Source organism: Podarcis muralis, chromosome 2, assembly GCF_964188315.1.
Source record: "Podarcis muralis chromosome 2, rPodMur119.hap1.1, whole genome shotgun sequence".
Lineage (NCBI taxonomy): Eukaryota > Metazoa > Chordata > Lepidosauria > Squamata > Lacertidae > Podarcis > Podarcis muralis.
The window spans coordinates 117720763-117744504 of record NC_135656.1 but is presented as its reverse complement, the minus strand read 5'-3'; the positions used below and the strand labels follow the sequence as shown (position 1 = coordinate 117744504).

The 23742-nt window shown below is 45.9% G+C and overlaps 1 protein-coding gene across 3 annotated transcripts; it reads left to right on the top strand.

Moving 5' to 3' along the window:
• Positions 1 to 119: 119 nt before the first annotated feature.
• On the top strand, positions 120 to 20573 carry LOC114592417 (uncharacterized). 3 transcript variants are annotated; one of them, XM_077921567.1, is made up of 3 exons: positions 120 to 293; positions 2067 to 4754; positions 15763 to 20573. In XM_077921567.1, exons 2-3 carry the CDS (start codon positions 2610 to 2612, stop codon positions 17644 to 17646), a joined length of 4029 nt encoding a protein of 1342 aa, XP_077777693.1. In that variant the 5' UTR covers positions 120 to 293; positions 2067 to 2609; the 3' UTR covers positions 17647 to 20573. The 3 variants fall into 3 exon arrangements, with proteins under 3 accessions (XP_077777693.1, XP_077777686.1, XP_077777690.1); XM_077921560.1 differs by lacking the exons at positions 120 to 293; positions 2067 to 4754 and adding exons at positions 11127 to 11263; positions 12966 to 13154 and having other exon boundaries at positions 15536 to 20573; XM_077921564.1 differs by lacking the exons at positions 120 to 293; positions 2067 to 4754 and adding an exon at positions 11171 to 11263 and having other exon boundaries at positions 15536 to 20573.
• The last annotated feature ends 3169 nt before the right edge of the window (positions 20574 to 23742 follow it).

Below are 23742 nucleotides of genomic sequence, written 5' to 3'. Positions count from 1 at the left end.
TATCGTGTTTTTAATATTCTGTTGGGGGAAACCCAGCCAGATGGGCGGGGTATAAATAAAGGATGCTGGTGATGATGATGATGATGATGATGATGCACGGCTCCAGCCAGCAGAGGGCAGGTGCAGAGACTGGCAGATCGCCTGGGGAAAATGCACTTTGCACTTTCCTAGGAATCCCATCAAAGCTCCTCCTCTTCTTCCCTCCTTCCCGCCCCTTCTCAATCTCTCTTTTTATGCCAGATCCATGGCGTAGGCATGAAATCTGCAGCCGTCCTTGCAAATACAAATAAACCGTAAGTAAGGAGCCTTCCTCCCCCTTTTCCAATAGGGCCTCGGCGCGTTTTATTTGACATTTCAAGCAATGCTAGATGCGCGGGAAACTGGGTGGATGCCGCTTCCAAAATTCAAACTCGGCTGCAAACCATCAACCAGCCAAGGAAAAAATCTTGAGTTCAGGCCATCGGTGAACCGTTCACCTCGCTCAGCGTTGCCTGCGCGGACTGGCAGCGGCTCTCCGGGATTTCCGTGTGTGTGTGTTTGTCTGCCCCCCTTTTGCATGCAAAGGGTGTCCCTCTGCCCATGATCTGCGGTCTCTTCCGTTGCAAACGAAGCGAGATTCCCTCGGGGTTCAAAAGGGCGAGCTGCTTCAGTAGGAGCGAAGGAAGCTGACTTGCACCCCTTGGCTCAACTAGTATTGGCTGCACTGGCCGGCAGGGGCTGGCCGGGGAAAGGAGGCAGCCGCTGATATCCCAAACCCCCATTCAGCCCCAAGGGGAGGTGTGAGGAGTGCAGAGTGCCTTTGAATGCAAAGGAGATCCCATGACAGGAAAGGAGAAGGAGGAAGGGAATGCAGAGCAGGAGAGGGGGCTTTGGAGTGAAAGAAAAATTCCCTATTAGAGGGATAATTCCTCTTGATACCTTGGCTGCCTTCTTCTTCTTCTTCTTCTTTTTGCCCTGTTGTTGTTGTAGTAGTAGTAGGTATTCATTGGGTGAAGGCTTGAATTTGCTTTTAGAGGTGCTACCTGACTGGATTTAATAAAAGAAGCTTAAAAAACTAAAGCCATCTCCAAAGTCTCTTTCCTCCCCTCCGCCTCGCCTTCCCTGCAGAGACTAGCAGGAAAGGCTAAAAATAACTTTCTTCTTTGTCGAAAAATATTTAAAAATTGTCCAGTAGCACCTTAGAGACCAACAACCAGCTAAGTTTGTTATTTGGTCTCTAAGGTGCTACTGGACAATTATGATTTCCCCCCCGACTACGTCAGACCAACACGGCTACCTACCTGAATCTTTCTTCTTTGTGTGAACAGAACTTTGTTTTGGGAACAGCCAACTTGACAGAAGAATTGTTTCAAAACAAAGAGAGATAGAGGGGGAGCGGAAGGCGTCGGGTTTTTTTGTAAGAAGAGAGAAAATAAAGATAAGAGAAAGAGTGACATACATAGTGGATATTGGAAAAATTATATATGAGAAAAAATAAAATTTGAAAAAAGGAATGCCAGCAGGCAGTGGCTTTAAGTGAAAAATTATGCCCTTATTAATACAAACATCCAGAAATCCCAAAGGGGCTGCAAGGTTGTAGCTCTCAGACATGATATTTTATACCCCCTGAACTAACATATATTCATAAGCTAACAGGTCACATAATTAGAACACCTTTTCCCACAACAGTCACAACCCACCCATATGATTTCCAACCAACCAGGAATTATTATTACTATTAATTAGATTTGTATACCGCCCTATAACCGCAGGTCTCAGACCAGAATCCATTAGCTGTTCTTACAAACCCACGCTAACTTCTCATTAAGCTAATGTGCTGTTACCTATTTTTCAGTGTCCTGTTTATTATTTACTATATTCAATTAGATGCATACCAATATTGCTTTCAATATCTGTGAATAATATAGCAGTCATACTCGTGTCCTAAGCAGTTTTCGTGCAGTGAGGAAAGGGGAGAAAACTGAATTAAGGGAGGCAGCTAATTAGCCTTTATCCCTAACACGATCTTTAGTTTCTGGTTCAAACTCCTGATGTGGTGTTTTATTTTGTTTTTAAATCCTATGCAGTGGATGGGCAGGAGAGTGAGAATTATCAGGAGCTGCTTCTTTGGGAAGGAGCAAGTGTAACATGAAGAGACAAATATTTAAAAATCAGCAGGAATGAAAAGAGAAGTGGAAGAAATTTTGAGCTGCTTGAGGTGTTGATGCCCATGAAGTCCTGCACCTGCAAGAAGTTTTTGAATTGAACAGAAGGGAAGAATATCCAGTCTTGAGGGAAACATTGAAATATAAATTAAATAGACACTGCAGAACCCACAGAAGGGAGAAGACCATATCAATGAGGAGGAGCTTCAGTTGCAGTCCTGCCCTAAGGATAAGAGATTCCACACCTGGAAGAATGCTTATAAACGCATGAGTGGTACAAAGAGTTTCAGTTGTAGTGAAAACCATACTTCACATCAAACTGTAGAGTAAGGGAAGAAACTGGAATATTTACTTCCTTTTTAAAATCTTGAACTCCTAGGATACCCACCTTTTCATTTTCCCCATAGTAGCCGATTTCTGACAGTCTTCTGAAGTGACATTGTGGAAAAACAGGTTGGAAGAGAAATGGCTGGCAAGAAAAGGGGTCGAAAGAGGAATGTGGGAAACCAGAGAAATAAAACCTCTGCTTCTCAGAGCACCAACGTCCGCAAACTCCCTGTTCCACAAGACCACAAGAGAAGAAGGGAAAAGTGCCCAGACTGTGGGAAGACATTCACATCTAAATCAAAATTAAACAGACACTGCAAAATCCACACAAGGGGGGAGATCTATAAATGCGAGGAGTGTGGAAAGAGCTTCAGTGAAAGGCAAGACCTTACTTCACATCAGAGAACTCACAGAGTTGAGAAGCGATATGAATGTGTGGAGTGTGGAAAGAGCTTCAGTTGTATCAAAATCCTCACTATACATCAAAGAACTCACACAGGGGAGAAACCATATCACTGTGTGGAGTGTGGAAAGAGATTCAGTCAAACAGGAGCCCTTACCATCCATCAAAGAATCCACACAGGGGAGAAGCCATATGATTGTATAGAATGTGGGAAGAGCTTCAGAGTTGCTGGAAAACTTGCGGTGCACCTAAGAACCCACACAGGGCTGAAGCCATATGAATGTATGGAGTGTGGAAAACGCTTCGCTCAGAGAGGAGCCCTTAACATACATCAGAGAACCCACACAGGTGAGAAACCATATGAATGCCTGGTGTGTGGAAAGTGCTTCTGTCAGAAAGGAGCCCTTACTGTCCATGAAAGAAGCCACACTGGGGAGAAACCATATGAATGCATGGAGTGTGGGAAAAGCTTCAGTCAACAGGCACACCTCATTTTACATCAGAGAACACACAAGGGGGAGAAACCATATAAATGTAAGGAATGTGGAAAGAGCTTCTCTTGTACTTCATTACTCAACAAACATCAAACAATCCACACAGCGTCGAGGCCCTTTGAATGTCTGGAGTGTGGAAAGAAGTTCAGAAACAGGAGCTATCTAACTAAACATTTAAAAATACACAGAGGGCTGAAACCATATAAATGTTTGGAATGTGGAAAGAATTTCGGCCATAGCGGAAGCCTTGTTCTCCATCAAAGAATCCATACAGGGGAGAAACCATATAAATGTATGGAGTGTGGAAAGAACTTCCGTTGCAGTGGAAGCCTTCGTTCCCATCAAATCAGTCATACAGGGGAGAGGCCGTATGGGTGTGTAGAATGCGGAAGGAGGTTCAAATATAGCTCAAATCTTTTCCAGCATAAAATGGCTCATGCAGGTTTGAAGCCATATGAATGCGATAAGTGTGGGAAAAGCTTCAGCCAGAGACAACTCCTTACTGTACATCAAAGAAGCCACACAGGGGAGAAACCTTTTGAATGCACGCAGTGTGGAAAGAGCTTCAGTAGGAAACGCTATCTTACTATACATCTAAGAATCCACACAGGGGAGAAACCATATAAATGTGTTGAGTGTGGAAGGAGCTTTACCGTTGACCGCTCTCTTTCTCTTCATGAAAGAACCCACACAGGGGAGAAGCCATATAAATGTGAGGAGTGTGGAAAGAGCTTCACTATAAAAGGAAACCTAACTACGCACGGAAGAATCCACACAGGCGTGAAACCATTTAAATGTGTGGAATGTGGAAGGTGCTTCGGTTGTAGCGGAAGCCTTAAGAAGCATCAAAGAATCCACACAGGAGTGAAGCCATATAAATGTGAGGAGTGTGGAAAGAGCTTCAGCCAAACAGGAAGTCTTACTACCCATCAAAGAACCCATACAGGGGCGATGCCGTATGAATGCAAGGAGTGTGGAAAGAGCTTTTGTCTTAAATCACTTCTTGCTCAACATCAGAGAACCCACACAGGGGAGAAGCCATATAAATGTGAGGAGTGTGGAAAGAGCTTCACTATAAAAGGAAACCTAACTGCGCACAAAAGAATCCACACAGGCGTGAAACCATTTAAATGTGTGGAATGTGGAAGGTGCTTCGGTTGCAGCGGAAGCCTTAAGAAGCATCAAATAATCCACACAGGAGTGAAGCCATATAAATGTGAGGCGTGTGGAAAGAGCTTCAGCCAAACAGGAGGTCTTACTAAGCATCAAAGAACCCACACAGGGGTGAAGCCGTATGAATGCGAGGAGTGTGGAAAGAGCTTTCGTCTTAAATCAAATCTTGCTCAACATCAGAGAACCCACACAGGGGAGAAACTATTTACACAAGTGTGTGATTAAATCCCTTTCTTAATAAGGCCTCTTTTTAAAAAAATGTATTGTTATTGAAGCTTTAAAGAAGAGATACAAAGATTAGTATCAAATGCAAAATATCTTTTTAAAATACAAAAAGGCAAAAGAGAGAAAGAAGAAGGGAGGGATTCCAATTCCTTCTTTGTCAGCTATATATAAACCATTATTCAAAATGTTCACTCCAAAATTATACTTTCCATAAACCTGTATATTGTTCAATCTCCAAACCTAGATATCACAAGTTCATTCCCCCCACCCACAAAAAGCCCATAAGGGGTTTCCAATAATTATTAAATAAGAATGATTTTTCTGTGATTAAGCACGTCAGCTTTGCTATCTCAGCCAAGTCCAGTAATTTCCACAACGCTTCCTCCATAGCAGGTAATGTTAAATCTTTCCATCTTTCTGCATAATAAAAGTCTTGCTGCTATAATCATGTAGTCAAATAACCGTCCACAATCATTTTCTAATTGCATATCCATGAGTCCTGGAAAGAAGGTCTTGCTTCAATTGAACATTAACTTCTAAAATCTTCTGCATCAATTTATATATTTGTATTTCTTAGCGTTTTTACATTTTGTTAGGGGGGGAACTAGGAGACCAAGTCTTACAGCAATGTTTTATTTTTTATTTATTATTATTATTATTATTATTATTATTATTATTATTAATTTGTACCCCGCCCATCTGGCTGGGTTTCCCCAGCCACTCTGGGCGGCTTCCAACAAAGATGAAAGATACACTAAGATACTAGGCTGAAAATGCTCAATACAGATGTAATTGTGTTGAAAGAGATTCCCCTGAAGATACTGCATAAGAGAAAAGACTAATTATTTTTACAGGTAAATTGAAGCAGAAAAGAATCTAGCTTAGATGGGACATACCAGAGGGAGTAATTTTTATTTTGAAGCAACAAAGATTTATGGACAAATTTAAATCTGAAATTGAATAAACACAAATACAAAAGAGACAATACAAGATGGGGCCAGAAAATCACAGCAATCACAACAGAAAGTGGAGATTTGAAGATACAAAATTAGGCGATAAAGGAATGGACTAAATAACTTGCTTAGCTAGGGATATTTCATAATTTGAAGGGGAAAATTGCATGTAGAATTGTTTACAAGGAACACAGGGGAAAGGGTATAAACTATTTGAATAAAAAAGAACCTAGGTGAGGACTAACAGGACTGAAGAAAAGAAAGTGAGTTGTTTTATATATACATTCTCAGCTCTGTTGATACTTTCTGGTGAACAAGGTATGTACGTTGGAGAAACTTTGGTTGTAGACCTCTGTACCCCAAATGAAGAAAAAACAGCATTTTATAAATGTGTTGCTTTACTTTGGTTATCTAAAACAGTGTTTCCCAACCTTTTTTGGGCAAAGGCACACTTGTTTCATGAAAAAAATATCGAGGCACACCACCATTACAGCCCCGTGACGTCAGCGCGCAGCGTCACGCCGGGAGGGACGCACGAAAGTGTAAGTTTCAATTTTTTTCCCTCCCCCTTGCCTTGCGGGGGGGGGGGGACAAGGGCTTTTCTTCCCACCCCCAGCATTTTAAAAAACCCCGGGACAGCGGAGGACTTCTCCGCTGTCCGGGGCGATTTAAAAGCCCCTGGGAAGGCAGGCAGGGGGGACAAAGATTTTCGCCCCCCGCCCGCCTTCAGAAGAGGTCCTGGACCTCTTCTGAAGGTGGGCGGGGGCGAAAGTCTTTGCTCCCCCCTGCCTGCCTTCCCGGGAGAGCGGAGAAAGGCAGCGCGTTTCTCCGCTGTCCCGGACGGCTTTTGAAGGCAGGCTTTTGAAAGCCGTCCGGGACAGCGGAGAAACGCAGCGCGCCCTTGCCGCTGCCCCCCGACTTGGCTGGAAGGCTGGCGGGGAGAGAAGCCTGCTCCTCCCCATCGCCAGCCCCGCAAACTCGGGGGACAGCGGGAGAGGCGCAGCGCGCCCTTGCTGCTGCCCCCCGACTTGGCTGGAAGGCTGGCGGGGGGGAGAAGCCTGCTCCTCCCGTCGCCAGCCCCGCAAACTCGGGGGACAACGGGAGAGGCGCAGCTCGCCCTTCCCGCTGCCCCCCGAATTGGCTAGAAGGCTGGCGGGGGGAGAACCCTGCTCCTCCCGTCGCCAGCCCCGCAAACTCGGGGGACAGCGGGAGAGGCGCAGCTCGCCCTTCCCGCTGCCCCCGACTTGGCTGGAAGGCTGGCGGGGGGAGAAGCCTGCGCCTCCCCGTCGCCAGCCCCCTGCAAACTCGGGGGACAGCGGGAGAGGCGCAGCTCGCCCTTCCCGCTGCCCCCCGACTTGGCTGGAAGGCTGGCGGGGGGAGAAGACTGTGCCTCCCCGTCGCCAGCCCCGCAAACTCGGGGGACAGCGGGAGAGGCGCAGCGCGCCATCCCGCTGTCTCCCGACATGGTTTGGAGGCTGGCGGAGGGCTTCCTCCTCCCCCAGCCCCGCAAGCTCCCAGAGCGATGCCAAAGCTGCGCGCAGCTTCGGCATGGCTCTGGGTCCCCTTCTGGGGGAGGGGGAAGCTCGGGCTTCCCCAGCCCCACGCCTGGCGGTGGGGGCATAATTTTTTTTCCCCTTTATTCCCCCCCCGCCAATTTTTCCCGCGGCACACCAGGCAACGTCTCGCGGCACACTAGTGTGCCGTGGAACACCGGTTGGGAAACACTGATCTAAAACACTGGTTATTGAGGTTGATAAAGGTGACATATTACCATAGATTTCTTCAGATCACAATCCAGTTATAGTGACTTTTAAAAAGAAAAAATGGTTTCTTTAGATGGTGACTCATTGAAACATAACTGCAACATGAAAAGGTTGTAAAGGATTGCAAACAGAAGCTAAAATAATTCTTTGAGAATAATTCAGGTAAGGACATAGGGATACAAATGGTTGTGGATGCAAGCAAACCTTTTGTACAGCACAATTCTTTACTCGAAAGAGACAGGAAAAAAGTACAAATAATTCTGTCAGATTAGACAAAAGGGAAAATAGTTGGAATGTTCTCCAACTTAGACAAATATTACTTGGCAAATTAAGATGCTGCAAAGACAGTTTTCTATGCTTGCAATGTCTTATCTTGCAGAAATGATATTGAATTGTGCCATGCATATTTTTTTATTTGCTAATAAACTGGGCAATGTTTGGTGTATAAGCTGCGGAAAGAGAGAGGGAAGTTATATTAAAATTGCAAGAAGGAAATGCCGTAATAACAGATAAGACAAATATGAAAAAAGCATTCCATCAATATTATTCTAAGTTGTATAAAGGTAGATTTCTTTTTTTGAAAAAAGAAGATGAATACTTACAGAGACAGCATTTACCAAAAAATTCAATTTCTCGAAGACACATTGTGAATGGTCATATAACTATTCTGGAATTATCTGAGGCCATCAAGAAGGAAAAGCGCCAGATCAGCTATTGGCTTATTATTATAAATGTTTTGAAGATGAGCTTTCACAACCTTTGCAACGGACTATGAACAATATTTTACAGAGTGGTAAGGTACCAGATAGTTGGAGAGAGGCCAACATTACACTTATACCTAAAGAGGCTAATTTTTGTTGTTGTTTAGTCGTGTCCGCCTCTTTGTGACCCCCTGGACCAGAGCACGCCAGGCACTCCTGTCTTCCACTGCCTCCCGCAGTTTGGTCACACTCATGCTGGTAGCTTCGAGAACACTGTCCAACCATCTCGTCCTCTGTCGTTCCCTTGTGCTCTCCATCTTTCCCAACATCAGGGTCTCTTATATGCCTGGTTTTGTCCATTGAGTTTTCTTGGCAGGGATACTGGAGTGGCTTGCCGGTCGTCCTGCTCCAGGTGGATCCCGTTTAGTCCCAATGCCCCACTATGACCTGTCCATCTTGGGTGGCCCTGCATGGCATAGCTCATAGCTTCTTTTGAGTTATTCAAGCCCCTTCGCCACGACAAGGCAGTGATCCATGAAGGAGAAGAGGCTCATTAAATGGATAAAATTGATTTATACATCACAGACAGCCCAGATAATTGTTAATGGAGAATTGACAAAACCCTGCGAGATACAAAAGGGGACTAGGCAATGCTGGCTGTTTTCCCTGTTCCTTTTAATTTTGGTCTTGGACGTTTTGCTTAGACACATTAGGCAAGATGGGAAAATGATAGAGATAAAGATTTAAAATGGAACTTTTAAGCTACAGACCTTTGCTGATGCTCGTTATGCAGTGACAGACTGGCTTCAATACCACCAATTAAAAGTAAATGTTCAAATTAGATAGGCAAAATGGTTTTATGAACCAGAGTTCACAATTTGAAAGCGATCTGATACAAAAGGCGGATAAAAAGACTTCTGGTAAAGACCAAAGAAAGCATGTTGTTGCAAAAATGTATCAGCATTTGTTGAAATCTGAAATTCAAGAAGTTAAGTAGGGCATGCATGATTAAATGGGGGGAAAATGGTTATAATATACAGATGGAACAGTGGCAACATGTGGACCAAAGGGCGAAAATTTACATTGTATTCTGATCTTAAAAAAAGAAATTTTATGAAATGAGGTTCTGTTGGTATTTCAAACCTGTGAAATAATTTGGAAGGTAGAAAGGATTCCAAATGTTTGTTGGAAGTTTGAAAAATAAGAGGGGACATTTTACTGTGCTTGGTGGACATGCAAAAATGCTTAATAAGACTACTTTGAGCCAATTTGGTGACCCTGCGGGGCCGTTGTGTTCAAGTCAGCAACAAGGGGGGTTTGGAGAGGCTATCCTGGGCTTTCCTCCTTCATCACAGAAGTGACCTCAAACACATTGTTATACTGCAGGGGACCCAGCAGCAGAAATCTTTTCGAGACAAAATTATTGCGAGGAGGGTTGCTGGGGGTGCAGGTTTGCATAGGGGGCTCAAAACCTTGTGGAGTTGCCATGCTTGCAATTAAGAAATGTCCACTTGTTATTAATAAAATTTTGATAGATGCTAAGGGGAAGTATTCAGTCCTTTTTTTCTAGGGAGACGCAGGGGTATGCATACCCTTAAACATTTTGTGAATCTAAGTTTGGCCTTATTGAGGGGCAGTATTTCAATATGAGAGGGGTTAAACCACAGAGCCTAGGACTTGCTGATCAGAAGGTCGGCAGTTCGAATCCCCGCAATGGGGTGAGCTCCCGTTGCTCGGTCCCTGCTCCTGCCAACCTAGCAGTTCGAAAGCACGTCAAAGTGCAAGTAGATAAATAGGTACCGCTCCGGCGGGAAGGTAAACGGCGTTTCTGTGCGCAGCTCTGGTTTGCCAGAAGCGGCTTAGCCATGCTGGCCACATGACCCGGAAGCTGTATGCCGGCTCCCTCGGCCAATAAAGTGAGGGGTCCCTTTACCTTTACCTTTATTTCAGCTCATCAGAAATACTTCATGTCAATGGCCATAATTTCACATTTAAAAAGAAAAAGCAAAAAGCTCCACCTCTTTTGTGTAGGAATGCTCCTGCACCAAACAGCTGTATTAAAAATAAATTTTAGAAATTGCTGTTGCAGGGAGAGGGGAAGCAGGAGTGTTTTAATAATAATTTATAATAATATTTTTTTCTATTTCTATTATTATTTTTATGCGAGTGTCTCAAAACCCTTGCCTGGCTTGAAACTACACACATATTTTTCAAATATTTGACTTCCCTTTTGAGCAAATGTAGCACATCACAAAACATGTATTTAAAAAAACAATTTTCTAAAAATTTGCATGTGTGCAGCGAAACAAATGCCCACAACGGACCTAGGTTTCCTGACTTACAGCAGCCCTGACACCTTCATCTTTGCTCCTCCGTGCAAATCTGATATACAGGTAACTAGAAGTGCAATCTACTAAGATGAATGGTCCGGACTGAACCAGAGCAACCCGCCCCCTGCCCCCCAGAGGACCCGGGCTGCACAATCCCAGACTCCCTGCTGCCTAGAGATTGCGATTGTTTCACTAATGATTTGTTAAATTATTCTATATTTATATATATTTATATATATTCTATATACAGATGCTGCATTTGGGATGTTCTACTATGTTCTCTCTTGTTATTTAATGCTTGTAAGCAGCTTTGGGATCCGTTTGAATTGGAAAGTGGCACAGAAATATACCGTAATCCAATCCAATGAATGAAATCCACCCCAAGGGAGCTGTGAATGGAAGGCGGAGAGAAGCAGGAGCCGAACTCCCCGCAAAGGGCGAATCTTCCCGGAAGCGAGAGCGCGGCGCCACCTGCAGGCCGGGAGCCGCCACGACAAGCCAGAAGGTAATAATGGCAACATACCGCTCTTCTTTCCCCTCCCCTCCAAATCAGCGCGGAGCAGCTGTACGTTCTAAGTCCTCCCTTCGCGGTGGCTGCTGGGAGTCGTAGTTCCCTTCCGCCACCGGGACGGCGAGATTCCGCGGCAGCCGCGCTCGGCGGCACTGGCTTTCCCGTCATGCCTTGGGGCGAGAGCGAGAGAGGCGCGGAGGGCGGCGGCGGAGAAGGACGGCGGCCGAGCGGCGCTTGAGGTGGGCGCAGCCGGGGGGGGGGGGGCTGAGGTTTCTGGAGGCCGTAAAGGGGGCCTCGGGGGCCGCAAAGGGGAGGGATGATGATGGAGGTGGGGGGAGGGGAGGCAGGAAGGAAAACCCCGTCGCTGAATCAGACCAGTGGTCCAGCCAGCTCAGTATTGCCTGCACGGGCTGGCAGCAGCTCTTCCCGGCCCAACTGGGAATGGAGCCCGGGACCTTCTGCAAGCCGAGCAGGTGCTCTGCCCGTGAGCCTCCTCCCTTCCCCCGAAGCGTGGGAATCCGCCTCCCACTGAATCTTGCAAAGGAGGCGCCTGGAATCGCACAATGGAGGTTTCCACAAAGCTCCCTGCGCAGCCCCAGTCCATTGTTCAGAGCAAGAGTGTTGCCCACACGGACTGGCAGCGGCCCTCCCCGATGGCAGGCACCGGGTCTTCTTCCCCAGCAAAACCTGGAGGTGAACCCAGGACCTTCTGCATGCAAAGCAGGTGCTCTCCCATGGAGCCACTGCCCTTCCCAAGATGCCCAGTTGTCCTGATTTATCTGGTTAGATAAATGAAAGGCCTCGGTCCAGTATATCTGAAGGAGCGTCTCCACCCCATTGTTCTGCCCGGACACTGAGGTCCAGCTCCGAGGGCCTTCTGGCGGTTCCCTCCCTGCAAGAAGTGAGGTTACAGGGAACCAGGCAGAGGGCCTTCTCGGTAGTGGCACCTGCCCTGTGGAACACCCTCCCACCAGATGTCAAAGAGAACAAGAACTACCAGACTTTTAGAAGACATCTGAAGGCAGCCCTGTTTAGGGAAGCTTTTAATGTTTGATGTATTACAGTATTTTAATATTTTTGTGGAAGCCAACCAGAGTGGCTGGGGAGGCCCAGCCAGATTGGCGGGGTATAAATAATAAATTACTGGGACGCGGGTGGCGCTGTGGGTTAAAGCCTCAGTGCCTAGGACTTGCCGATCGAAAGGTTGGCGGTTCGAATTCCCGCAGTGGTGCGCTCCCGTTGCTCGGTCCCAGCGCCTGCCAACCTAGCAGTTCGAAAGCACTCCCGGGTGCAAGTAGATAAATAGGGACCGCTCTGTTAAGAAGCAGAGAATTGCAGCTGTAAATCATAAATTTAAGGGAATTATAAAGAAGATGAGTTAATTAATTAAATGGAGGATTGCTGTCAAAAGGGAAAAATAAGGATGCAGAAAAAGGGAGGTATGGGGAAGTCCGGGAAATAAGGTGAAGGAATATGAGTTTATGAAATTATACATGTTTATTTGTTTGTATGTTTTGTTTTGTTTTGTTTTATTGTTTGTTTTTATTACATGTCTGGAAAATTAATAAAAATTATTTTTTTAAAAAAAAAAAGATAAATAGGGACCGCTTACTAGCGGGAAGGTAAACGGTGTTCCGTGTGCTGCGCTGGCTCGCCAGAGCAGCGATGTCACGCTGGCCACATGACCCGGAAGTGTCTTCGGACAGCGCTGGCCCCCGGCCTCTTGAGTGAGATGGGCGCACAACCCTAGAGTCTGTCAAGACTGGCCCGTATGGGCAGGGGTACCTTTACCTTTACCTAAATAATAAATTATTATTCTTATTATTAAGGGGAGAGGCCTGTGTGAGGATGGTACTCAGCTGCCGTAGGAGTGGACTTTAAAGAAAACCAGTGTGTTTTCATTGTGGTGGCTTTTTTCTGCCCCTTTTTACCGCTCTACAGTATCCTTCTTGGGATGCAGCAATCTGCGAGAGGAAGGCTCCTCCTTTTCCAGCTTTCAAGGTCCCGTGATCTTTGCAAAGGTGGCTGTGCACTTTTCCACAGAGGAGGAGTCGGCTCTGCTTTATCCAGGCCAGAGGGCCCTGCACAAGGAAGTTATGGAGGAGAATTATGGAAATCTGGATTCTGTGGGTAAGGCTCCTTTGTTTTCTTGGCTGAGTTACTGAAAGCAGGGAGTATTGGTGGTTTGTTTTTTAATTAGTTGTATGAAGACCCTCCTGCAGCCATGCCACATCCTTTCTGACTCAGGATTTAGAAAACCACGGGGTAGGGGGAAAAGGGTAATTTATTGTCCATTGCATTCCAGACCACCCTGGCCTTTCTGTGTAACAAAGGATCAGAGTGGTCCAAAATGGATTGAACAATAAATTGTTCCTCTATGCTTTCTTTAAAACCCATTTCCCAGTTGTTTAGGGTCCCCTGTTTTATTTGCACTACAGTCACTCCCTACCCCCTCTGCCTGTCTGAAGGATTATCAGAAGCCCACAATTTCTCTTGCTTTCAGAGACGGCCTGTAACCTTTGATCCCATCTTGTTTGTAAGTTTTGCTTCCTCCAGGAAGTGCTTCTTCTTACACTCCCCCTGCCTTCCTTTAACATAGGTTCCCTGCCTTAAGAAATCCCTTCAGTCAGCCTGTTCTTGAAGGTTCCCTGTCCCCCAGACCTCCCTCCCTTACCAACCCCTTCTAATTCTGTTTTCCTTCCCCTCTGGGGTAAAACCAGTGTGTTGGAGTATCTGGCTAGAACAGGCATAGGCTACCTCGGCCCACCAGATGTTTTGGGACTACAATTCCCATTATCCCTGACCACGTCCTGTTAGCTAGTCCTGACCTTTAAAGCTCTAAACGGCCTCGGTCCTGTATACCTGAAGGAGCGTCTCCACCTCCATCGTTCTACCTGGACACTGAGGTCCAACGCCGAGGGCCTTCTGGCAGTTTCCTCACTGTGAGAAGCCAAGTTACAGGGAATCAGGCAGAGGGCCTTCTTGGTAGTGGCGCCCTCCCTGTGGAACGCCCTCCCACCAGATGTCAGAGAGAACAACTACCAGACTTTTAGATGACATCTGAAGGCAGCCCTTTTTAGAAAAGCTTTTAATGTTTGGGGCATTACTGTATTTTAATATTGTGTTGGAAGCCGCCCAGGGTGGCTGGGGAAACCCAGCTAGATGGACGGGGTATAAATAATAAATAATAATAACAATAATTAGCTAGGGATCATGGGAATTGTACTCCCAAAACATCTGGCAGGCTGAGGTTGCCTATGCCTGGACTAGAACCCAAGAGACCAAGGTTCAAATCACCACTCGGCCAGGAAACTCACTAGAATGAGTTTCTTGGGACTGTCTCTCATCACAGGGTTGTTGGGGTTAATTGAGGTTGGGAAGAGCCGAGTATGACACTTGGAACTCCTTGGAGAAAAAGGTAAAGACAAATGCAATAAATAAAGTAAAGCTTCCACCAGACTTCCCATCTGCCATTCTCTGTCTCACACTGCACTCTCTTCCCCCTCTTCCTCTTCTCTCCTTCACCCTCTGTATTTTTCTCTTGCTGAATCTCTACATTTCACCCTCTGTTTCTAGCTCCCCTCTACTTGTTTTCTCTTAGAGCCAGTGTGGTGTAGTGGTTAAGAGCGGTGGACTCGTAATCTGGTGAACCGGGTTCGTTTCCCCGCTCCTCCACATGCAGCTGCTGGGTGACCTTGCGCCAGTCACACTTCTCTGAAGTCTCTCAGCCCCACTCACCTCACAGTTTGTTTGTTGTGGGGGAGGAAGGGAAAGGAGAATGTTAGCCGCTTTGAGACTCCTGAAGGGGAGTGAAAGGCGGGATATCAAATCCAAACTCTTCTTCTTCTTCTTCTTAGTTGTGACACCCTTGGAAAGTGGAGCCAGCTGCTATTTTATTTTCCTGCTGTGATTATTTCTTAGTTATGACTGTACAGTGGTACCTCGGGTTAAGTACTTAATTCATTCCGGAGGTCCGTTCTTAACCTGAAACTGTTCTTAACCTGAAGCACCACTTTAGCTAGTGGGGCCTTCTGCTGCCGCCGCGCCCGATTTCTGTTGTTATCCTGAGGCAAAGTTCTTAACCTGAAGCACTATTTCTGGGTTAGCGGAGTGTGTAACCTGAAGTGTATGTAACCTGAGGTACCACTGTATTACCAAGGAGAACCTCTCTTCCTGTCAGGTAATCAGTCCTGCTTGCAGCTGCAGAGCCAGACCTGAGACCCAATGCTGTTTTAATACAGGCAATCCTTGTTTTCCATGGGGATTACGTTCTAGGTCTCCGTACACATTGGCGTAAAGTGTTCTGCCCCACCTCCGTTCTGCTGTTTTAAGGTCACTTCCTGGTTTGGGATGTGCACAGTTGTGTGTAAATCAGTCGTTACCTGTATGCTGCAGGATCTGCCTCCCCACTGCCTTTCCCATTCTGTCATTCACACAGTAAATGGCTGGGATTGTTCCCTAATTTGGGAAGCTGCTCCTCCCTGATCAGGTTTCCCTTTGTATTCCTGCAGGTGATGGGAGGGAGAGCAGCAAAGAGGATGAGCAGCAGAGAATGAAAACCGAAGCAGAAGAGAATTTGAGGGAGAAAGCTGTTGTTCCAGAAGGCACTGGCTTCAGTGAAATTGTGATGCCGGAAGAATGTCCCACAGGAAAGAAACAGGCAAAAATCCCCCGAAGTACAAAAGCCCTAACTAGGATATCAAGCCTTAGAAATCTTAGAAGATTGCATGAAGGGGAGAAACCATTTAAATGTTCAGAATGTGGAAGGAGCTTCAACTACAGGAAACATCTCATTGTGCACGAAAGAATCCACACAGGTGAGAAACCATATAAATGCTCAGAGTGTGGGAAGAGCTTCACTCAGAGCAGTACCCTTTTTAATCATCGAAGGATCCATACAGGAGAGAAACCGTTTGAATGCTCAGAGTGTGGAAAGAGCTTCACTAGCAGCAGCAGTCTTTCATATCATCAACGAGTCCACACTGAAGAGAAACCTTACAAATGTTTTCATTGCGAAAAGAGCTTCAGCCAGAGGAGTGAGCTTCATTCTCATCAGAGAATCCACACAGGGGAGAAACCTTATAAATGCTCAGAGTGTGGGAAGAGTTTTACTCACAGCAGTAGCCTTTCTTATCATCAAAGGGCTCATAAAGGAGAAAAACCATATAAATGTTCCGAGTGTGGGAAGAGTTTCTGTCAGAGCAGCGGCCTCATCTCACATCAAAGAATCCACACAGAAGAAAAACCATACAAATGCTCAGTGTGTGGAAAGAACTTCACTCATAACAATAGCCTTTGTAAACATAAAAGAATCCATACGGGAGAGAAACCGTATACATGCTCAGAGTGTGGAAAGAGCTTCACTAATAGCAGTAGCCTTTCTTATCATGAAAGAATCCACACAGGAGAGAAGCCGTATAAATGTTTTCATTGTGGAAAGAACTTCAGCCAGAGCAATCACCTTCTTTCTCATCAAAGAATCCATACAAGAGAAAAACTGTATAAATGCTCAGAGTGTGGAAAGAGCTTTACTCATAGCAGTAGCCTTTCTTACCATCAAAAAATGCATACAGGAGACAAACCGTTTAAATGTTCTGAGTGTGGAAAGAGTTTTTTTCAGAGCTATGGCCTTCTTTATCATCAAAGAATCCACACTGGAGGAAAACCCTATAAATGCCTGGTGTGTGGCAAAAACTTCAGTCATAGCAGTAGTCTTTCTAGTCATCAGAGACTCCACACAGGAGAGAAACCGTATAAATGTTCAGAGTGTGGAAAGAGCTTCACTAATACTAGCAGCCTTTCTTACCATCAAAAAATTCATATAGGAGAGAAACCATTTAGATGTTGTGAGTGTGGAAAGAGTTTCTGTCAGAGCTATGACCTGCTTAATCATCAAAGAATCCACACTGGAGTGAAACCATATATATGCTCAGTGTGTGGCAAGAACTTCACTCACAGCAGTAGCCTGTCTAATCATCAGAGACTCCATACAGGCGAGAAACCATTTAAATGTTCAGAATGTGGGAAAAGCTTTAGTCACAACAGTAACCTTACTTACCACCAAAATACCCATTCCAGTGAAAAAATCTTTAAATGCTCAGAGTGTGGAAAGAGCTTCAGTTGTAGACAAACCTTAGCAATACACCGCAGACTACATACAGGAGAGAAAGCATTTACGTGTTCAGAGTGTGGAAAGAGCTTCAACCAGAAGACTCACCTCACTAACCATCAAAGGACCCATACGGGAGAGAAACCATATAAATGCTTAGACTGTGGGAAGAGCTTCAGCCGAAGCAATACCCTCTCTAATCATCAGAGGCTCCATACGGGAGAGAAACCATATAAATGCTCGGAGTGTGGGAAGAGCTTTGCTCAGAGCAGTGGCCTTTCTTCCCATCAAAGAATCCATGCAGGAGAGAAATCGCATAAATGCTTAGAGTGTGGGAAGAGCTTCACTAATAGTGTTAGCCTTTCTTATCATCAGAGAATCCACACGGAAGAGAAATCGTATGCATCAGGGGTGGAGATCCTTTTGGGCTCTGGGAGCCAGATCATTATCTGGCCCCACCAAGAGGTCCAAACGGGACAGGTGGGTGGAACAAACCACCTGTCAATCGCATGATGTCATAGTGACATCGCATGATTGGCAGGTGGCTTGCTGCACTCGCCAGTCAAAATCCCTTGCAGTGTTCCCTGGTGGCCATCAGCCAGACATTTGGGAGCCGTGCAGACGCTTGCAAAATGAAATAGTCCCCATGCACCAATTGCTAGGTGGAGGGTTACATCCTGTTTTGGCTGCGCTTGCCCATTCCATCACGGGGAATTGAATCCTGCTTTCACACCCATCGGCTTATGTCAAGTGCTGGTGTGCTTGGCTGAAATGAAGGAGAAAGACCTGGTTGGAACATGGTGTGCATAGTGGATCACCCGTGGGACTCGGATCAGGACCCTGGTTCGCCCATAAACAGGCACCTAAAAATGTGCAGCCTACTAGCCTGTCCAGCCCTTGACTACAGCATTCACAACATCCCTGGTAGGGCACCAAGATCAGACCAGGTGACTCTTCTTTAATGTTGGAAATAGGTCTCTGGTGAATATACCCTGTTGATTTGGGGTGGCTGCATTTGTTGCATCACCTGCGTCAGTCAGTGAAGCGGTGCCAGAACATCTGCCACCTTCGCCTGCTTCATCCAAATGATTCTGCACTCCCCTGCAGATTATAATTGCTGAAATCACCGGTTTGCTACTGCAAAAGGTCAATGGTGTGTGTTTTTACATATATTTGAGCTCAAAGAGTCACTAACTCTAATTTTTGAACCTCATTGCCATTCAACTACCACCTTACTGTTTTCTCCTTTGACTATTAGCCATCTAAGATTTAGTCCACAAAAGCTGACCATGCCACAATCAATCTGTTAGCTTTTACAGGGCCTCAAGACTCAATATTTTCTTCTTGTTTAAAAAAATAAATGTGGAATCCAAGTGCACACTGAATTTCGCTGTAGCAAAAGAGGGCAGGAGGACTGGGTTGTTTCTCTTGTGGTGTGTAAAGATGTATAGGCTTTGTTACCTGTTACATGCACTGATAGTGATGTGAAAAATGAAAAAGTAAAACAGAAGTGTTACTAGTTATTTGACAGAAAGTACTCAAGTGATGTTTTGCTGTCTTTGCCCAGGATTTCCTTCTGTAGAATATTTCACAGGAATGGTTTCCTCTTTTTGACCCTGGAAATAACATCTAAGCCTGGTGTCCAAACATAGTTATTTTCCAAGGTTTCAGGCAGGAGACATTGCCAGCCCTACTTGAAAAGACCAGGGGCTGAACCTGAGTCCATCTGCAGAGAAATCAGTTGCTCTCCTATAGCCTCTCTCCAAAGGACTCTGCCTTACACAGTATCAGACCACTGATCTATCTAGCTCCATATTGACTACACTGGCTGGCAGCGGCACTCCAAGGGTTTTTTAACAGAGGTCCTATGCTCAGGGACTGCTGTGGGCAGGATTCCTACATTGCTGGGGTTGGAGTGTGTTGCTAGAGTGGTGCATGCTCTAGTTATCTCCCGCTTGGACTACTGCAATACGCTCTACGTGGGGCTACCTTTGAAGGTGACCCAGAAACGGCAACTAATCCAGAATGTGGCTGCCAGACTGGTGACTGGGAGTGGCCGCCGGGACTATATAACACCGGTCCTGAAACACCTACACTGGCTCCCAGTACATTTCTGAGCACAATTCAAAGTGTTGGTGCTGACCTTTAAAGCCCTAAACGGCCTCGGCCTTGTTACCTGAAGGAGCGTCTCCACCCCCATCGTTCAGCCCAGACACTGAGGTCCAACTCTGAGGGCCTTCTGGCAGTTCCCTCCCTGCAAGAAGTGAGGATACAGGGAACCAGACAGGGCTGTGGAACGCCCTCCCATCAGATGTCAAGGAAATAAACAACTATCTGACTTTTAGAAGACATCTGAGGGCAGCCCTGTTTAGGGAAGTTTTTAATGTTTGATGTTTTGTCGTGTTTTTAATACTCTGTTGGGAGCCGCCCAAAGTGTCTGGGGAGCCCAAGCAGATGGGCGGGGTATAAGTAATTATCATTATTACTATTATTATTAGACTAGATGACTGTTGGGGTCCCTTCCAATCTACAATTCTGTGATTCTACCATGAACCTTCCGCATACAGAAGCATGTGCTCTGCCACTGAGCATCCTCAGAGCTCTCTCAGCGGAGCCGTAACTAAAAAAAGGTAAAGGACCCCTGACCGTTAAGTCCAGTCACAAATGACTCTGGGGTTGCAGCACTCATCTCGCTTTACTGGCCGAGGGAGCCAGCGTACAGCTTCCGGGCCATGTGGCCAGCATGACTACGCCGCTTCTGGCGAACCAGAGCAGCGCACAGAAACGCCGTGTACCTTCCCGCCAGAGTGGTACCTATTTATCTACTTGCACTTTGTGCTTTCGAACTGCTAGGTGGACAGGAGCAGGGACTGAGCAACGGGAGCTCACCCTGTCGCGGGGATTCGAACCGCCAACCTTCTGATTGGCAAGCCCTAGGTTCTGTGGTTTACACCACAGTGTCACCTGCGTCCCTAACTAAAGAAAACATGAAAGTTGGTGTTGCTAACACAGAACAATAGGGTTGGATATCTTCCGGCATGGAGGTCAAGGTCCAGGGCTGAAGCAATTCATGTTGTTACTTCCTTTTGCCCAAAGACAGCAGTTTGTTCTTTTTTTTGTTGCATTATTATTCTTGGAAGTACAACCGGGAATTCTTCTGTGTATGACTTCAGGGGTTCATTCCCTGACTGGCAGATCATAGAACTGCCGAGCTGGAAGGGACCCTGAAAATCATCCAGTCCAACCCCAGGCAATAGAGGAATGTAGCTGTCCTATATGGGGATCGAACCTGCAACCTTCGTGGAGGGGGAAAGGGTTCTGAAGGAGCTTCCCCCAGCGTAGGCCTGACCTAACAAAGGCAAACCTCTTCACATGTTTCTCCTCAAGCTATATGTACTGTTTTGGTCAAATTTTACCTCAGTAAAGGCTCCTTTCTCTCTATGGACTCATGCCTGCTTTATTCTAGTCACTCTGCTAGGACAACATTAAGATAAATTCAGCAGTGTAAACAAGTTTTGATGGATGCAGTAATGGAACACTGAATGGTTTAGTTTTTGTAAAATATGCAGGGATTTAGGATATGCAAAATGAACCATGGAAAGAGAAGAAGGGAAGTCATTGATATCTTGAGGGTGTGTGAGTGAATGTTAACAAGCCAGGGGACCCGGGACAGCCTGAAAAGATAATCCAGTGCTTGGAGTCTGAAAGTCCTTTCAGATTTGGAGTCCTTTGGCAGCATGATTTGTTAATAAACGCCCCCTCCCCAAAAATTGGTTCAGCAGCCTTTGCCTTCCTGCTTTTGTGTTAACCCTTGGGTAGGCAAACTAAGGCCCCGGGGGCCAGATCCGGCCCAATCACCTTCTAAATCCGGCCTGCGGACAGTCTGGGAATCAGTGTGTTTTCACATGAGTAGAATGTGTCCTTTTATTTAAAATGCATCTCTGGGGTATTTGTGGGGCATAGCAATTCATTCTTTTTTACCCTCAAAATATAGTCAGGCCCCCCACAAGGTCTGAGGGACAGTAGACTGGCCCCCTGCTGAAAAGGTTTGCTGACCCCTGTGTTAACCTGCTGCAACAAGGCAGGTTTGACCTAAGTGGGTTTCAGGGATGTGATGGACTCTCTTAGCCTTGTGCCGTAACACTATTAATTGGTTGTGGCTAATTCTTGGCTTCTGGTTCTAGGCTGGCTTTGTCTTCCTTACAGCTATGTCCGACTAACATATTGCAAAGCTAGGGAGCTTTTTTCAGGCCAGAGGGGTCATATTCCCCAGTGGGAAGCCCCACAGCAGGATCCGAGTGCGACGACAACACTTCTCTCCTACAGTTTCCAGCACATGGTATTCAGAAGCACAGGGCCTTGAAACATATGCAGGTAGAACATAGTGGTTCCTGCCCGCAGGCTTACGATTGGCATGGCACAAAAGGAAAAAGGGACCTGGGGGGAAGAGGAAAAAGACAAACTCACTCACCAGTCAAATAAGGTCAGAACTCCTTATCTGGATTTCACATTTCTTTTAAGCGCATCATATTGTTTTGGCAGCTGCAATATTTTTATTTTTATGTGTTTTCACATATCTCCATGCATTTCACTGTAAAAACACACAACGATGAAATTAAAGCTTCCATACACTCAAACACATTCAAAGGTTTTAATTAAAAAACTATCTTTATTAAATAATTTTCCAAATGAAATGGTCATATGATCTCAACAATCAAGTGTTAGAAACCACCCAAAATAGCATGAGATACAAAGTTGTTCTTCTTCCTGTTCCCGAGAGATTTGAATGGGGAAATCCTTTCAATTTCTTAATAATAAGGGGCAGTGGGGTGAGGAAGGCCGGGGCGACATCCACACCATTTAAAGCGATATGAAGCCGCTTTAAACACTCATGGCTTCTTCCCGCAAAGAAACTGGGAGCTATAGTTTGAAAAGGGTGCAGAGAGTTGTTAGGAGACCCCCTTGTTCCCCTCCCAGACCTACATTCCCAGAATACCTAACGCTAACTAGAATTCTAACCCTAACCTGAACACTAACCCTAATCCTAAACATTAACCCTTAACCCAAGCTACAATTCCCAGAGTTCCCTGCTAAGAAGGGAACCCTACCGCTACAATTCCCAGAGTTCCTAACTCTAACTCTATTCCTAACGCTAACTTTTACCCCTTAACCCGAGCTACAATTCCCAGAGTTCCCTGCCAAGAAAGGAACCCTACCTCTACAATTCCCAGAGTTCCCTGCCAAGAAGGGAACCCTACCGCTACAATTCCCAGAGTTCCTAACTCTAACTCTATTCCTAACGCTAACTTTTACCCCTTAACCCGAGCTACAATTCCCAGAGTTCCCTGCCAAGAAAGGAACCCTACATCTACAATTCCCAGAGTTCCCTGCTAAGAAGGGAACCCTACTGCTACAATTCCCAGAGTTCCTAACTCTAACTCTATTCCTAACGCTAACTTTTACCCCTTAACCCGAGCTACAATTCCCAGAGTTCCCTGCCAAGAAGGGAACCCTATGCCTACCCCCTTAACCAGAACTACAATTCCCAGAGTTCCCTGCCAAGAAGGGAACCCTACCCCTACCCCTACATCTACCCACCACCCCTACACTGTATAGGGAAACCAAACCAATGCAAACAGAAACTGAACCACAGGGTCACGCTGTTTCTCCTGGATTGTGGATTTTTGAAAGGATATTAACTTTTCGCTGGTGCTGTTTGAAGGCATACTGGGGATTGAGGACACCACATTGATGACCCCTGAATACGAGGTTGACTCCCCCCCTAAACTTTGTGACATTGCTGAAGGGCAGAACTTAATAATGTGGTCGGGGAGGAGTGGGAATGGAGCCAGAAGAATCTCAGACTGCCAGAATATTTTTTGCTCATGGCTTCGTTACTCCTTCTTTCCAGGAGAGTGTTAGGTGGGGTACAGTGGTACCTCGGGTTAAGTACTTAATTTGTTCCGGAGGTCCCTTCTTAACCTGAAACTGTTCTTAACCTGAAGCACCACTTTAGCTAATGGGGCCTCCCGCTGCCACCGCGCCACTGCTGCGCAATTTCTGTTCTCATCCTGAAGCAAAGTTCTTAACCCAAGGTACTATTTCTGGGTTAGCGGAGTCTGTAACCTGAAGCGTCTGTAACCCGAGGCACCACTGTAGTTATATATGTGCCACCATACCAAAAAAAAGGAAAAAAGAGGCCACCCAAAGGTTGACCCGTTTCCCCTACCTCACGTTTGCCTACTTGTGATGTTTGCTGAGAACATGCAATTAAATCGTTTTTCTGTATGGTTTGTGTGTCATTGTGTGTTGACCTAAGATTGCTTCACACTACTCAGATGAGTGGGTTCTTTCCATGTAGAAATCCTTCTCCTGTCACGGAGTATTTTTTCAGACTCCACACATTATGCACGGCCACCCTGCATAAAGTTGTTATTGTTGGGATACTGCCAGGGAGATAACAGTCCATCTGAGCCCCCAAGCCGGCTGCCGGACGATCCATCGATCTCCCGTAGACACGCAGTATCAGCAATTAGCGACACGAAGCCTCAGAAATAGCTTGCCACATTCTTAGGCTGGTGCACACTATATCAGCAGAATTCACACAGC